Source organism: Pygocentrus nattereri, chromosome 17 (assembly GCF_015220715.1).
Source record: "Pygocentrus nattereri isolate fPygNat1 chromosome 17, fPygNat1.pri, whole genome shotgun sequence".
Taxonomy (NCBI): Eukaryota; Metazoa; Chordata; class Actinopteri; order Characiformes; family Serrasalmidae; genus Pygocentrus; species Pygocentrus nattereri.
This window is the reverse complement of record NC_051227.1, coordinates 31,161,981-31,179,455: the sequence shown is the minus strand read 5'-3', so window position 1 is coordinate 31,179,455 and position 17,475 is coordinate 31,161,981. Positions and strand designations below refer to the sequence as shown.

The following is a 17,475-nucleotide window of genomic DNA, read 5'->3' as shown; positions in this document are numbered from 1 at the left end:
GTGGGAATTTAATCCCCATGAGCCTGCTGGGTCAACCCTGCAGCTGATGAATGTGTGTAGTGGGGGGAATACGTATTTGGACAGAACAGTTCTTATATAAGAGGCTCTGCATGTGTGTGTGGCAGAGAGAGCGGGAGAAGGAGAAAGAGAGAGAGAGAGAGAGAGAGAGAGAGACTGCTGTCTGGACTCTCCTCTCAAGAGCCTCACTGCTTATCTTGCATCTTGTCTCAAATTCTCCACAGACAGAATAGAAATGAAATAGGATTCTATTTCTATGGCTGAGAGTCACCCTTAACTGCTACAGCAGCAGTAGTGCTATCAGCCTGTAGCTGCCGTTCTAAAATTGAAGTGAACTGTAATAAACCTGACCCGGAAAACATTTAGGATATAGCATTCTTCAGAAAGCCCTAAAAGCGGCAAACCCTTAAGGGCAGTGACCTCACATTAGTGTTGGCACAACCTTTAAACCATTTCAGTGGAATTACATTTTAATGCTGCCAAGCATTTGATTGCCTCCCATAAAAGAGCTGAAAATGAGAATGACTAAATTATGGAGACTTAAAAGGAGCAATTTCCATTGCTTTACCATAGGTGAGGTGTTATTTTAAATGGGCTGGAGACATCCACTCATGCAGTGTATGGTCATAGTCAAGGCTGTATTAATGTACCTCTGGCTGGAAATGAAGTGTACATTAGCTTTCTCTGAACATTGGAACATATTTTGGTGAATGAGGTCCAAAGTTTCTTTCTTAAACTGCACAACTGTTCACACTTTTGTGCTCTTGAGTGTGTGTAGATTCTGTTCTTACCTAGGAGCAAACGCCAAGTAAGAAAACATTGGTGAATGTCAGAATCTTTTTAAAACCTGCTTTGAACATAAACGTCTCCAACTGTTCTTAAGAAGAATGAGGCCCAATGTTCGGCGTACTCGCGTGTTTTTGTTTAGCAGCAGCAGAGCTAGCAAAAGCAGTTAGATGGCTAATGCTAAATAGCTAAAATGCCCAGCCTAAACTGAGCTAATATTTAGCAAAGAATGTTTGTTAGAAATCACTAGCTAGCCAAGCTTGTTAAAATCAATGTGAATCGGAAATCATAGCACATTCATCTTACGTACTGTGATGTATTTCAGAGAGAAACATGGTATCAAAGGGGGTCTCTAAGCTAGCTGAGCATTTTGCTCAATGACAGCAGTGATTGAGGGAGGTGAGAAATTATCATTTCCCTTGCCCTCTGGTTCAAAGTGATGTAATTAAAACTAAGATGTTTTTGAGGCTGGCAACTATGACTATAATTCAGTTAAATATTATAGGGAAAACTATAACTTTGTCATTAAATCATGGTATGATAAATGATAGTGGACCAATAACATCAACTAACAAGGTCCATTTTGACTGGTTATAACTGCTTCCAAATGAGCCAACAATAGCAACCAACTCAATGTGAACAACTATAACATAGCAACAAGCATATCTTCATGCTTTAAGCAGAAGTAGAATTCCTCCTACTCTAAGACTGACAAAGGCTGGATTCATTTTAATACAGCCCTATTCATAGTCATATGACCTTCATGTTTAAATCATTATGATTTAAACAAATTAATTCAGAGTGATTTGATGTAAAAGGCTCAATTCTAGAGAAACTGAGTCAGAATTGTTCACAGCAGCGGAGAAAAGCATTACATGGTCACAAATAGTTCTTTTTGGATTCACAGCTACTTTACCATCATCAACATTGCATTTAAAAACTCAGAAGACACATATAGGTTTCATGGATAGTAAATAAAATGGCTATATTTGTTTGGTAAACATTGTGACTGCCGGTTCCTATCACCACTACTGTAAAGAAATCAGAGTCAGTAAGTTTCTCTGCAATGCACCATTACACATCTAAAGACTGCCTTAAAATACACAACAGGGATTATTACTGTATACAGAACAAAGGTGTTGTAAATTGTACATTTTTGAAAGGTATCATTCTCTCTTTGAACAGGAGACTGCTAGTTAGTATTGGCACCACATATTATTATTTGTAAAAAAGTCATTTTATCACCAAGTTAATCTGTTGTGAAAGTACAATGTGAAACAAATAATATGAGTGAGTATTAACTAAGGGCAAAAAAAAATAGCATTCTCTATTAAGGCATCATTTACACATGCAGTAATCTACAGCACAGTGCAGATCGCTCACCAGATTTGCATACATATTAAAGCATAGTCCATCTAAAGCCATGTGACTGTGGACCTGGCAGAGTAATTAGAATAAAATTAGAATAAAATTGAGCCCCTGCATCTGATTGCTTAAGTGAAGGTGGATGAGAATAGACAATGAAGAGCTCACCTCAAAGTGAGGCCAGAGGAAGGGCCATGGCCTACCACATCTTGACGGCAGAGGCTCCTGGGGGCTGCACCGGAATTAACCTTGACATGAGCTTTCTACCATATTTCTCTACAGAGACTTCACTTAACGATTTGTATTTCTTGGTACTTATGAATGCTTGAAGAGCTACAATGGTGAATCAGTTTCAAAAGATCACATTCCTTTAGATCCTACAGAGCTCTCAATAGGATGCATCTTCTTCAAACATTGAAATGACTCAGCTGTTTTGAGTTCTCCCTCAAAGAGATAAGGTACCAGAGTTCAGAGCCAAAAGAACATTTATTGGCTGCAGCTAGTACAGTTGTGTTATACCACCATTTAATAATCCTGTCATAAATAATAATATATCTCGATCTTAATGAATACCTTGAGGAAAATACAAATATATTCTCTTATAGCACATCATTGGAATATCTATACCTTTGTAAGACGAATAAATGTACGACTGTACAGACAATGTTTATAAGGCTGTAAATACATTCATATACTGTGTATACTGACAATATTTCATCAGTAACAATGATCACAATTTCATTCAGAACAACACACACAAAAGATCATATAAATACAGTGTGTCTTTAAATTCCCATAGTCTCATAGGCTCAAGTCGCAGACTTAGTTTAAGACCTTATTTGTCAAGATGTAACAACTGCTCTTCATTTCAAATATGTACAACAAATACAAAAATGTCCAAATCAACACATTCACACTACACAACCTATACAAAGGGCACTCTACATCTAAATGTACAAGAAAGTGTAACATACTTTGGTTAGGCAAATTTACAGTAATAAATGTGTTGTAGTTCTTGGTTCCTTCAATGAAAAAGTCAGTTTTCATTACTACAAAAAGCAACATTACAGGTAGAACACGCAGAGACAATCAACATGTCTCAAAATGGGTAATAATGATCTCCATTTATATACTGTTTATATATATGTACAATGATAATTTATTTGTAAACAATATCAATATCAGATTAAGTAATTATGCTAGTATTATTTGAATATTGCGGCAGTACAGTAACAATCTTGTGAACAACTACAGTCACCACTGCAATACAGATACAAAGTCATCATTTGACCTATGGTAAACATTGGTGTATTTAGCTATTGCCACAAGCAACTACACCCATAGTAGAATATTCTGTTTTGTTTTAGTGCCACACAAATGGGAGAAGGTCAGGCACAAACAAATTCACTGATAGTTAAAATCCCATCCGGCAGCTCCCATAGCTGCAAATATGAGAGGTACTGTATAAGAGAGATGGGGCGAGAATTGTGGTCCCAGCGGAGAGGGTTAGGGGTAATTTAGCAGTGGCCCATGTCATCACATGCCCAGGGGTTTGGGTGAAAGTGAAGAGCCAGCATATGCCAGGCTAGCCCTGTTGCTGCAGATGACCTGCTGACAGCTGCCCAAAGAGCAGGGTAGTACCTGCCGTATTTACACAGAAGTATTATTGCAAGAGCCAGCACCAAGACCTGTCCAAGCAGCAGGTTATGAGCTTTCTTCTTCAATATCTTAAGATTTGGGCTGGAATCTTACCGGATGTCCTTTTGCCTTTAGAACTTTAGAGCACGGCCCTTCTGTGTTCAGCTCCTCTGAAGAAAAGGCCTTGTGGATCACTAGGCAAATCCACACAAAGCTGAGCAAGGCAACAGCCACATAACGGCAACCCTGCATCATGGCCTCCCAGGACATAAAATTCAACTCAGAAATGTCGCAGCCACAATTGGATTCTGAAACTTCATTACAAGACCACAGGACCCCCCCACCTCCCGTGACTCCAGCAGAACAGCTCCAGCATCAGGCATCAGGGGCTTTACATATGATGTTATGTGAAATCCAACAAAGTCGAAGCAAGCTCTTTACAGTGGAGTTTGCAGCAGAGGCGAGATTTGTCCTAGCATGTGGTGCAACGTCAGCCTAGGGTTGAGAGGAGGTGAAGGAGCTGCAAGGGACAAAAAAAAGTTGATGGACAAGCTGACTCTGCATTAATACTCAAATGAACACCCATCTGCTTTTGTTGGGAAGATCATCGGAATTGCTATTTATAGAAGAACACAATCGACAAACCAATCCAGCTCATTTAGCAAACATAATTTGCCATTAAGTAACTGTTGGATTCAGAGCATGCCTACGCATTCCATCTTCAGATCATCAGAGCCAGCAGAGCAGATCCCAATAGGACATTTGCATTCGGATTTCAGCGACGGTGAGAGAAATGAGAGAGTAGGAGGCGCCGTGAGCTCAGACAATAAAAGAGCAGCTCCTAATAATAGCTCTACCTTGGGTTTGGTTGTGAATATAAATAAGGCTGTGCTGGAGGGAGGGAAGCCCAGCTCAGTGAAGGAAGTCAGAAGGATTTCAACTCTCTGTATACTACATACTTTCCATAAAATACATGATGTATTCCTGGACAAAACACAGCTCAGTGGAACAGGGCAATGCAATGCAGTTTGTGTTCAGAATGTAAATTTTAAATGATGACTTGAAAGATTCACAGCTTCATGGACTCTGGCATACTGATACATCACTGTGGTAATGTGGCACTGTATCTTAAATTACTGGGAATGTGATGACTAAACTGAAATTAAGTGATTACTAATGTAATCAGTAGTAACAGCCTCACTTTTACACTATGATCACTAACACACATCAAAAAACTTAGGAAATAAGATTGTTCATCAGTGTTTTGTAGATCCTCCTCTAGCCTTGAAAACCACTTTGTCATACTGTTTTAATTAGCTGCTAAAGGAACTGCTTTCCATGCATTTTTCGATACTGTCCACCTCTCATCTATAGTGACTAGCATCTGAATTTTCTCCTTGTCAAATCACTATCACATTTGACAAGAGATATAGCATCTTATATTGTCTTTAAGTGAACAGAAGGTATCGATCTTTTCAAACACAGCAAAAACATTTGCTAAAAACCAGGGTTTGACATATGCACAACTGAGCAATCATTTTTGGCCTCCAGTTTATTTTCACTGTTAGGCACGACACAAGTTCCAGTACAGCACAGAAGAGGCTTACCTGGACCTTGCCCACTGTAAAACCCTTCTTCCTCTCCTCTTGTCCCTCTCTCCTGCTCTTTTCTGTGGTCAGGGAGTGGTGTCACCACGATGCATGGCCCCCCGTGCCCATATGCTGTGTCCTCCTCCCCCTCCTCCACCCCCATGGTCCTTGTCTGACTCAGGCTGGCTTTGGGCTCTCTCTGGTTTGGGGTTGGGGGTCATGGGCGGTTCAGGCTGCTGTACAGACATTGTGCGGCGCAAGTGTGTGCGCTTACACAGGAAGTCCGGCTTCGCTGACAGGCCAAACGAGCCTTTCCTAAGCACCATGCGCACAGAGGAGCTCTTCTTAGGCCGGGCCCGGTGGCCAAACTGCAGAGAGGACAGGTGCACCGCATAGCCCTCACTCAGGAACTACACAAGAATGAGTATGCAGAGGAAAAGAGAAGGAAAATAGAGCAGACTATATTCCATATGATTAAGATAGAACAAGAAAAGAGTTTTCACAGACAGTAGGATGTATTCAGCAGAAGTCAGACAACAACATTTCATTCAGTATTAGAATTTGAATGTCTGGATGCCCATCAGCCATAACTATCGGCATCATCATTTTGAGTGTGGTGAGGATTTGAACACCTGGTGCATCTACACTGTTAGAAATAAAGGTACTGTACATTTTTCATTTTTCAGCGTACAGATAATGTAAATGTACAAACCTCAAAAGGTACAGCAGTGGTTTTAAGGTCCAATTGTGTACCTTAAGTAAGTTTATTCAGGTGAAAAGTGTGCATTTGTACCTTTTCATAAATTAATGTTTTAAAACAGAACAATAAAAAAAAGCCTGGAAATGAGACAATACAACTTAGAAAATATAATTTCAATGGATTATGGTACAGTTATGTTCCCTGACTGTACCTTAAGAGTACCATCCCAGTGACAAGAGGGGTACTGCTCCAGTGAGAGTTTACTACCTTTATTTCTGACAATGTACTCAAATGTGACCAATGTTTAATTAATTCACTTGATTAAAAAGCAGGAACAAAATTTCTGGTGTGAATAAATTATTTCAAATATATTTTTAACCATTTTAATAATGTAATTCTAGTTCATTAAATACATGTAAGAGTGACTGATTTGATGTTAGAGTTATTGTAAACTCTAATATATGCATGGTATGCTGTATCAGAAGAACAACACTGTTCAGATTTCTGTAACAGAGCATTTTTTTCTGTCAAAAATTAAACAAAATGAAAAAAAAAAAATTTCCATCCCTTTGGAAATTTTATTATCATTTTTTTCGCATTCTATGATAAATATTGTTTGCACTTTTTGCTTTTGTTCCCTGTACCAGTTCTAATCTCTACAGTGCTGTGCAGAAGTCATCTTCCATTTACTTCACTTCCAAATGCCCAAACAGCACAAGTTATTTCATTTTACAGAAAAATGGAAATAATTTACAGAAAAATACACACATTTGTCAACAATTAAATATCATCATTTTTATTTTTTTAGTATATAGTGTGTTCAACCCTTTATCTTTATTACAGCTTGCATTCTTTCAAGAGACTTTTGCTTTTAGTTTTTCAATAAAGAAATACGAAGGGATTTTTTCCCACACCTTAAAAGTTCAGGTTTGGAAGCTGGTTATGTTTTCTGCTTCTCAGCAAGTCATGTTAAACACTTTAAATGATGCTGAGGTCTGGACTCTGGGACCAGTCTATTGTTCTGAGCACACCCGCAGCTTTTGTTTGCTTTGCTAAGATCTGCTAAATTTTTTTTGGTCCGTTTCCTTTTCTCAGTATCGACTTTTTCTGCATCTTTTCAGACCCATAGCACTGAATTGTCCACTAAAACGAAACGACGGGCAGATACAACTGACCCAGATCTTTCAGATCTAAAGCGTGAGTGAAGCAAAAATTAAAGCTAGCCCAAGACTAAAGCTTTAAGTCCTGTTTATCTAGCGCTAGTTTTGGTGGTCTGCCAGGTCTTGGGTCTTGCATTGTGGTCGCATTTATTCTTAATCTTTTATAGTTTAACTCTATTGTTCACTTATTTTCCTCTGACTTTCCACTCTCTTGTGCAAGTGGACTATCTATTATCTGTCAAAGGAGATGATTGTGGATTTCAGAAGGGGCAACAGCACCCCTCCCCTCCCCCTGCACAACGGAGGATCTGCAGTGGAAGTGGTCTCCAGTTATAGGTACTTGGGTGTACACCTAAGTAACAATCTTACCTGGAGTAATAACACTTCCAGCCTGATCAGGAAGGCACATCAGTGCCTCTACTTCCTCAGAAGGTTGAGGCGTGCTGGACTCGGGAGCTCAGTCCTCACCTCATTTTACAGATGTGTGGTGGAGAGCGTTCTGTGCTCCAGCATCACTGTGTGGCATGGAAGCTACTCTGTGGCAGAAAGGAAAGCTCTGCAGTGGGTGGTGAAGGCTGCACAGAGGACTGTTGGACTCAGTCTTCCCACCACCATGGACATTTACACCTCCAGATGCAGGAAAAGGGCCACTGGCATCATGAAGGACCCCACTCTCCCAGCACACACACACTTTTTGTCCCGCTCCCCTCAGGTAGGAGGTTGCAGAGTATTAAGAGTAAAACTACCAGACTGAGGAACAGCTTCTTCCCTGAAGCCGTAAGACTCTTAAATTGCAATCAGACGTCACTGCAATGGCACTTCGTGTCCACTTATTTATCTCTGCTGCTGTACTGAACCAGTGCCCCCACTATATCACCCCTACACATGTCATTGTATACATTACCAGTATTAAGATGTACACCTTCTACCTTGTACTCATGCTGCTGTGGTTCATGCTGCTGTTATTTGCACCCCTTTATTTGCACCTTCTATTTATTGCTTATGTTACTTGGGAGTTAACTGGACCGTGAGTACAATGTTTCGTTCCACCTCATGTACCACATGTGATGCGAAGGACAATAAAGCCTTATCATATCTTATCTTATCTTAATCTCCTCAAAAATATTTCCTGAAAATTGAGTAACTAGAAAATAAATACAGAAAACTTTTGCTCAATACTGAGTAAAAATCAACCAAAATAATAGAGAGCAGGGTTTAAACAACAACTCAAAAAGGATTTTTAAAACACACCAGTCTAGTTTCAGGGTAAATGACAGAACAAAAAGGATGAAAAATGTGGCTCACCTGACACTGATTCTGGTACTTCTTGGACGGTCTCCCCACTATATATATCTGACTTGGGCTGAGGCCCAGCATGCTATAGACAGAGATATCCTTCATCGAGCCATAGGCCGAGTTGATCTTGATGTGGCACTAAGAACACAAGAAAAGATGAGCTGTGACTTTCTGACAGACAGCCTCAGGTCATACTACAAAGGGAATTCACTACAAATGTGACGCTTGTGATGTATGCATGAGGGAAGGTGAGAACTTTAAAGAAAGAGAACAACAGCATGAGAAATGGTGGAGAATAGAAAGACGACATGGATGAAAAGTACATTTTGTCTAGCTAACAGGCAGTGTACCCCTGCATGTACGTTCTACCTCCTGCATCAGGTTCCTGAGGAAGATGGTTTTCTGGCGTAGGGGGTCATGCACCAGCCCCTCGGAGAAGAAGATCATGCCATGGGGGAAGTTGTGCTGGGAAAGCCACGACACCACTCTCTGCTTCTGCATGTCTGGACGTCCAGTGATGTAGATGATGAGATAGCCCAGGTCCTGCCAGTGTCTGAACAGAGCATAAAGCAGCCATATTCACTCTCCATACAAGCACGCGCTTCAAAATTTAAACCAGTGGTCCACAAGTGGGCATTTCAGTGTCTGCAGCATATTGCTGCTTTTGGAACAAAACGAACAAAATCCCGTATCTCAATTTTTGAAGATTTTCAGTTTTTGACATAGTTTGAAAATGCCTGTTGTCCTTTACATTATGTGTGAATTTCATGATGAATGGACCAAAGACATATACTCATACATATACTGCTCACCTGACCACATCCACAGCTCCAGGACGCACTTTAGGGTCACTACCCATGATGGAGACACTAGCAGCGAAGGAGCCATCAATGCTAAACACTACACACTCCATCCCCCGAGGCAGAACCGTCAGGAAGGCCTCAGCACTCGTCTGGTCTCCCCTAGAGGACAGAGAGGAGCCAAGAAAAAAAAGAAGGGGAGAGACAGAGAAAGACAGAGCCAGAAAAAGGCATAATCTTTAGCACAGACTGCATCAGGGGTCTTGGAATCAATTCTAGCACCTTCTGGAAAGCTATTGGAACACCAGCCCTAAGGAGAGAGGCTTAACAATTCACTCAACCATTCAAACTAAGGCCTACAGGGACAGCCTTTGAAGGCAAAGGCACTTTGACATACAATGCAACAGTGAATAAAACAGCAATTAACTATAAATCATTGCAACTCACACAGCATAACTAATCAGCAGGCGTCCTTGGAAAGATGGCCATTGGCTTGGACTTACTTGACAACCATTTTAATAGGGTAAACCCCCACAGGCAGCTTTTTGCTGTCCTGGATGGTGTAGGACACTCTTCCACTGCTGTTGGTCACCTCGGTGTCAAAGTGCACCCAGCGACCTGACTGAGGCTGAGTCATCAGATACACATCCACCTGACAGAGATAGAATGAAATTTGTTTATTAGCTAAATACGTTGAACGTTCATTAGTTTCATTAATAAGTTTCTTTTGCCATCAAGGTTATTAACAGGAAGTTTTTCTTTCCTTGCTACACTAACAGCCTCTACTCTTCTGGGAAGACATTACATTAGATGTAATTGAGCCACAAGAGCATTCAGCCACAAGAGCATTAGTGAGGTCAAGTACTGACGCTGATTAGTTTTTGATTGCTCATCCCAAAGGTTTTCTATGGTGCTCAGTCACTCAAAAAATTTTGTTCCACTGCTCCACAGCCCAATGCTGTGAGCTCCCTCTACCCAAATTTGGGCATGGTGACCTTGGACTCATGTGTAGCTGCTCCAGAGTGTCAATATTTTTCTATCATTATACAAGATGTGCATTCACAATTGAACACCTTAAACCTCAAAAGTGCTGCATTCACTAATTATGAGGACACTTCGGGAAAAAAAACAATACTATGCAAAAGTCAGAGACCACCCTTCATTTACCGTCAAAACAGCCATTTCTGAGGAGGTTAGATATGAGATAATCAATTTGCATAAGGAAGGGAAAAGTAAAAAAAATTTAAAAATGAAAAAACTGAAGTTCAAAAAATTATTAAAAGATAATGGACCTAATTAACATGCAAGACGTGTAGACCACCAAAACTGTCACTATCAGATAAACAATACTTAAAACTTTCATCTTTGACAGAGCAAACGTCAATCTCCACTCAGTGCTCAGTGCTATGGGTCTGAAAGGGTGTTTATCTGTCAAGATGCCAGAACTGGACATCTGAAATGTCTTACATGTACACATACACTGTACAAACGTCAGACACCACCTCGTCATTTATTTAACTTCATGTTAAAATGGCCATTAAAGCTACACTCTATGTTTGAGGATTTGGAGTCCTTTCTAGTGGAAATGTGTAATTGCATGCAATGTATAGACGAACATTGTGTAATGTATTTTGTAGCAGCTGACAAGAAGCCATTACTAAAAAAAGGCTATAATTTATCAAATAAATATATATATGGATGGATGGATGGATGGATGGATAGTACTGCCATATATATGTATACACTCACACCTTGCTGGCCCACCCAAAGCTGATTCGTTTTTTACACTAAAGCTTATTTGTTTACTAGTCGTTCATCAGTGTTCAGTTTAAAACCTTAGGTCTACTGTTGGCTGGACAGTTTAGTTTGGCAAACTTATTTCAATGCAGTAGTAACACTGCAGTGTGCAAAAAACTCCAGCAGCACAAATATGCCACTCCAAGGTTGGCATCACTGCTGCGCTGAGAATGGTCCACCACCTAAATAATATCTGATCAATGGTGGGCCTACAATGGCCCTTTTTCATAAATGCACATATCTTCTAGTTGCTTCTGGTAAAATCGCCAATAAAGTAATTAACTGATTAGCTGAAGCAGGTATGTTAGAGCAGAGACGAGACTAATCTATACAGAGGAAGGGCACTTCAGTACCAGAGCTGGGAACCAATGGATTAGAGGAAACTACATGCAAATCTCAACAGTTTAGCTGATCAGGTGCATGCACATTGATCTCATACCTTCTCTCCTGTCAGAGTGACCATGTCCAGAGGGCCATACATGAAGCGACCAACCAGTATCTGTGGCCCGTCCTCTGTTGCGATAACGTCATTCACTCTGTGGTTGGAGGTAACATTCTGCAGGGAGAGAAACAGAGCTAGAAAATTTCCTCTGTATTTTTTTTCTTCCTTCTAAAAGTAAAAAAAAAACTACTGCTTAAGTATGCAGTGCAGGGTCTTTCCAAAACATGGTGTCGCAACTCACTTTAAAAATTATTTCTTGGCAAGTGTAAGCATCTTAAATGGCAGAACATGGGTAATATTTCTCATTATGTGATAAGAAAGATAGAAGATTTTAAGTCTTTTTCTAGATATTTTTACTTATATTAGAGGTCCAACTTACACTTTGTACTTTATTGTTTTCCCTGAGGTACATTCATGATGTACCTCATCGTGTGTGTAATAATAATATATATATATATATGGTAATATATCAAGGGAAATTACTACTGCACACTATGAATAAAAGGTATTGTCCATTGTCCATTTTTGTTCAACAAGGTATAAACACCCTAAATGTACCCTCAAACATATAATTATGGTATTAAGGTCTAACTGGGGAAAGGTATACATTTGTACATTTTCATAACTGAATATTTTAAAAACAAACAATAAAATAAAAAGCCTGGAGTCAAAACAGGGTGTATGGAAGCAGTGCAACTTCCAAAATATAAGTGCAATGAAATATAATACAATTATGTTCCCTATCGAAGACCCCAGCGACGTGAAGGTTTCCACCAAAGTGACACTTTAGTATCTTTAGTATGTTTAGTGTATCTTTAGTGTTAGTATGATAAGGCCATTTCACTTGATACAGATCACTTGATATAGGTACAGAAATAGGTTAAATCATCTTATAACATTCATACAACAATCTAATAATGAAAAATCTTACATATATTGGCTACATTTCAGATTCTTTTACTTTCAAAGATATAATTTCTGCTGTGCTCCATGTAGCTGTCCATACTAATCCTACACTTCCCAAATAAATCTCATTTCAGCTAGCCTGACTGACTGCAAGAGCACCAAAGATATATTCCACAGCCTTTGCTGAGGTAGCCAGACTGCAAAATTAAAGCAGCCAGAACACTGACACATGCAGATTCTAACGATTGCTGGTTACAGTAGCCTTCAAGCTAGAAATATAGCTGACTGCTTTTGAAATAGAAATATATATGCAGATGTCCCCTCCTGTCTGACAGAGGCAGAAAATCACTCTGTCAGGAAGTTCCCTTGCTTTTCACATAGGCCTGACTTGAAAACTGACAAGCAATATACTAGGCATTGTAATGCATGTTAGGCACAAGGTCCAATCTCTTCATGATGGTACTGCAGAACTCCCCTTATTCATGACATGGGTATGACAGGAAAACGAAGTACCACTGTACTTGTGAAAGCCTCACACAAAGCGCAAATTAAGATTTTCTCATTTCAGTTACTTGTAAATGATGTAAACCAACCTGCCATCCACTATGCATGGATTTAAGCCCTGAACATAGCGCACCACTTTATCAATTGTTAGCCCACACAGGCTAATGAGACTGATTGAGCAGATTTGTCTTCTAATGAAGCAGTTAAACATTTCCAGGCTTTCAGAGGATTTGCATATCAATTAAGCCAGTCAATAATTATTTCTCACCGCTGCTTATGCTAGCATGCCATATGATGAGCCATACATACACGGAAAAACACTCATACATGCGCACACAGATAAAATTAGGTGCATATTCTGCTGGTGCATCTCTCCAGTAACGCCTCAGGGTAAAGGTGGACAGTGTGTTATCATCATTGTGATACATTACATCGTAAAGTGCTTTTCTGAGTGTATCGTTGGTATCACTTATCGTTGGTATCATTAGTACTTCTAGTACACTGAACAACTGCATCTGAAACTTTAAGACTTCCATCCTTCCAATCTGAAAACCAATGAGTTACAGCGGTGTCCTTTCAATAAAGGCTTTTCCCAAAGAAGTCACGGACATTCCCACAAGCAACTACAGAACAACACCTTAGATGCCTTGCAAAGTGCTTTCTCATGTGTATGTAAAATGAATAAAATAGGTTTCTGAGGAGATTAAATCTGAGTTAACAAAGTAAAATACATTTAAAAAATACTGAGTGTCCATAATTGGAGCTCAAAAAATTGTGAAAAGATATAGAGATAATGGGACTCCTATGAACTATGCAAGACGTTGTAGGCCATCAAAACTGACACCATCCGTGAAACAGTATTTAAAACTTTCATTTTTGAGGGAGAGGAGAAAGTCTAGCTCCACGTTTGATTCAGATCTGAAAAAAAAGAAATCCACAGAATTATAAACCTTGGAAGGGTGCACAAATATACTGCAGTACTGAGAATGATCCACCAGCCTATGGTGTCCTGACCATTGCAGAACAGGAAGAAAGCGGGCTAACAAAGAAAGAGAAACAGACAGATTACAGTCTGTAATTATAGAACTACAAAGTGCAGCTATATGGCAAGTGAAGATATAAGGAAGTGGCCAGTTGAGATTTATATACACACACACACACACACACACACACAAAAACACATACACACACATATATATATATATATATATATATATATATATATATATATGAGAGAGAGAGAGCGAAAGAGAGAGAGAGAGACAGAGAGAGATAGATATATAGATATAAAAATATATATATATATATGTTACCTCATTGACATTTACAGCACAGAGAGTGCTGTACTGAAGGCTATGTATTATATACAGCCGTGGAGGAGCACACACAGGATAGCAAGCAAACATTCTCAGGCTAAGCATAGCAATGGAGGGGGGACGCCTAAAGTATATGACGTAAAAATATTCATGGAAAAAGGGCAGCCTGAATAAAATACAAAAAGCATGAAGCCTCAGCAAATCATCTGATCAAATGCTCTTTCAAAGTGTCTTGAGTAAAAAGCAGCGCTTCAGAGAAGGTTGCATAGAACAGGGCCAACATTTCACATCAAGGTCCTGCTGATCAAAGCACTCTCTCTTTCTGGAAAGATGTGTTGAGGATGAAGAAATGTTCCAGCCCACTATATTTAACCCAAAAGAAAAGCTGAAGAGACAGAGCTGGATGGTAATTTTTCTTTTTTTGAAAGTCAAAGCTGATATAGCAGAACGACCTTGCACAGCCAGCCTTGGTGGGAAATTGTGCTGCTGAAACCTGTGCTCAGACTCAAGGTAAGACGCTCGGCTTATTTTTGTGCGCAGCAAATTTCCGCCCACACACGCAGAGCTATTGTGGTGTATTTGAGGAGAATAACATCTTGGTATCACTGAGGATATTTTTAGTTCCTCTTTCACAGTGCCAGGGCTATGCTGCCTGCTTGCTGTCACTTGACTGATGTGTGTTTGTGACTGTGAGTGTGTGTGGGCAGTATAACACTGAGCCGGTCTTGCTCGCCTCACACTGAGAACTAAATGAGAACATTACTCAGCACATGGGCCACAGAGTGTTACAATTAATTACACTGGGAGTTTATCAAGCACGTCGTCTGAAGGGTACTGAGACAAACCTTCTCGACACATTGCCAGACTGGGCTGAGAACATGAAGCTTAATTATATACTAGCAGGCTTCTACTGTTAGCACACAATGCTAATGAATATACAACCAAATGGTGCATGTTTATGAGAGAATAAGAGCGAGAGAAATGTTATGAGTGAAGAAAATGTGTTATTTGTGCAAATTTACATTTACCACATTTGGCAGATGCTCTTATCTAGAGCTATTTTACAGAACTGCCTTGTTGCCTAATGGAAAGCAATTTTATCATAATGCAGATAGGTCCGAGACTAAAGATACCATCAAGCTAAGACACTAATAAAAAAAGGAGTCAGTGCTGATTCATAAACATATAAACATATAGACATTATGAGAGTTGAACACTTCTTTTGTTGTCCCTTTAAAGAGGTGTGCAACTGTCATCAAGTTAAACTGATTTTCTTTCTGAACAAAACTAAAGTTAGGTAGATAACAAACATGTAACAACTGGGTAAAACTCAACTGCTAGCTATTCTTATCATAAATTGACACATTCATATTGTAGCTAGGTATCTTCACTCTGTGTATGCTTACTATTATACTATATTTTGAATAAGGCCTAATGTTCATCATATAGCAATCAAACTACATTCTGTCATAACTTAAGCAGTTACTGACTAGTGTTACTGTCTCTGCTCTCATTTTGCAGTGTGAACACAGCCAAAGCAACGCAGGAGCAGAGTGAATGCAGCCTTCCCCAGGGGTTGGTCATGTATAGAAAAACTGACCATTTTTTTGTTACATGATATCATTCAAATGTCATAAGTGGACCTCAAGAAAGTGTAGATAAAATACAAGACAATGTAGAACGGGGCCTTTAAGACATTCTTTTTCATGTTAAGAGTAGAGTTTTTCAACCACAATTCCAAAAAAGTAGGACACAAATAAATAAATAAATGAATAGAAATAGAATGCAATGATTTGCCAATCTCATAAACCCATATTTTATTCACAACAGAGCATAGAACACAAGCCAGATGTTGAAAGTGAGACATTTTACCATTTCATAAAAATTTTTACTCATTTAGAACTTGATGGCTGCAACGCATCTCAAATGGTGAAATTTTTCACTTTCAACGTAAGTAAAATTTCTCACTTTTCAATGTGAGTAAAATGTGGGTCTATGAAATTTGCAAATGATTGCATTCTGTTTTTGTTTACATTTATTTACATTTTACACAGCATCCCAACTTTTTTTCTTTTTTGGTATTTCAGGCTGTGTTTGAAGACCGTAAGGATATTCAACCTTTGCGACAACTAGGGATACTTCATTTCACCACCTAATTTCCAGTGCAGAGAAAAGTCTTGATGCTTGTCTTGAGAGGTGGGTCAAGCCAAGCTGTACTCAAGGCTTTAAGGGCTCATGGTGCATTTTTTGGCTTTGTAGGCAGCCATCAGGGTTTTAGATCTAACATAGGCACCCACAGGAAGTCAGGAGAAGAAATACAGCAGCGGACCGACATGGGCAAGCTTAACAAGATTGAAGTCAAGCCATGTTGCTGCATCCTGGATCAAGGATCAAGTTGTGAGGACCTAATAGCCCACACAGGAGGACCAGACAGCAGTGAGTTGCAGTAGTAACAAGTTGTTCAGTAATCTCAAATAGATTTGCTTGCCATCAATTTAGTATGTCTAATTCCTCACACACTTGCCTCAAGTTGTCAAGTAATTTCAAATAGACTTGGGTTTTTGGCATGCGTGCTGTTATCTACACTGGACAAAATTACAGACAAAATACAGACTTCAAGATGGTTGCTACTAGTCTTTTAACTACAGTATGTCATACAGAGTGATTATGGATTTGCATTTGTGTATTTATTTTAGATATTGCTGTGTCTAAAAACAAAATGGTAGAGTGTGCTTATAAGGTATGCACATATCTGCATGGGGTGCTTACCCTTAGCTTTACATGTGTGCGTCTGCGTAGCCATTTCTCTCTGGGACTGGAAAGGGAAAAGGAGGTTGAGTCAGAGCTGTCTGCCTCCTGAGCCTTCACGCAGTCACACCGCATCACCTGTCAATCACACAGAACACACACGCATGGGAAACCTGTGATCGCACTCCCTCAGCATGGTGGGAATCCTTCAGTGCCTCATTCAGAGGAAAAGTCAAAACAGGTAATACATTCCCTTTACACTAAAACCAACAGTTTATCTCAGAACCTAGCACAGACAATCTTTGCATTTCCTGCAGTCAACCAGGGGCCTGTCTCAGATAAAAGCATTTCTTGTTTAGTTTGATCTAATGCAGCCTTCTCTGGATCACATTTTACAGTGGATACCATTT

General features: G+C 39.6%; 1 protein-coding gene and 1 long non-coding RNA gene across 3 annotated transcripts in view; one reads left to right on the top strand and one right to left on the bottom strand.

Annotated features, from left to right (window-relative positions):
- Window positions 1–2,636: 2,636 nt before the first annotated feature.
- Window positions 2,637–17,475, bottom strand: part of pitpnm3 (PITPNM family member 3) — a 119,235-nt gene continuing 104,396 nt past the window's right edge. For both annotated transcript variants that reach the window (XM_017694926.2, XM_037546658.1), the window contains exons 13-20: window positions 17,087–17,203; window positions 11,589–11,705; window positions 9,856–10,004; window positions 9,365–9,514; window positions 8,922–9,105; window positions 8,562–8,690; window positions 5,415–5,806; window positions 2,637–4,327 (exon numbers count right to left, since the gene is read on the bottom strand). In XM_017694926.2, the coding sequence (XP_017550415.1) occupies window positions 5,483–5,806; window positions 8,562–8,690; window positions 8,922–9,105; window positions 9,365–9,514; window positions 9,856–10,004; window positions 11,589–11,705; window positions 17,087–17,203 (1,170 nt within the window). In that variant the 3' untranslated portion in view covers window positions 2,637–4,327; window positions 5,415–5,482. The remainder of the gene's footprint in view (window positions 4,328–5,414; window positions 5,807–8,561; window positions 8,691–8,921; window positions 9,106–9,364; window positions 9,515–9,855; window positions 10,005–11,588; window positions 11,706–17,086; window positions 17,204–17,475) is intronic.
- LOC119265768 lies at window positions 14,584–16,931 on the top strand. Its single transcript, XR_005131723.1, has 3 exons — window positions 14,584–14,827; window positions 15,839–15,892; window positions 16,405–16,931. It is a non-coding gene; the product is annotated as an uncharacterized LOC119265768 (long non-coding RNA).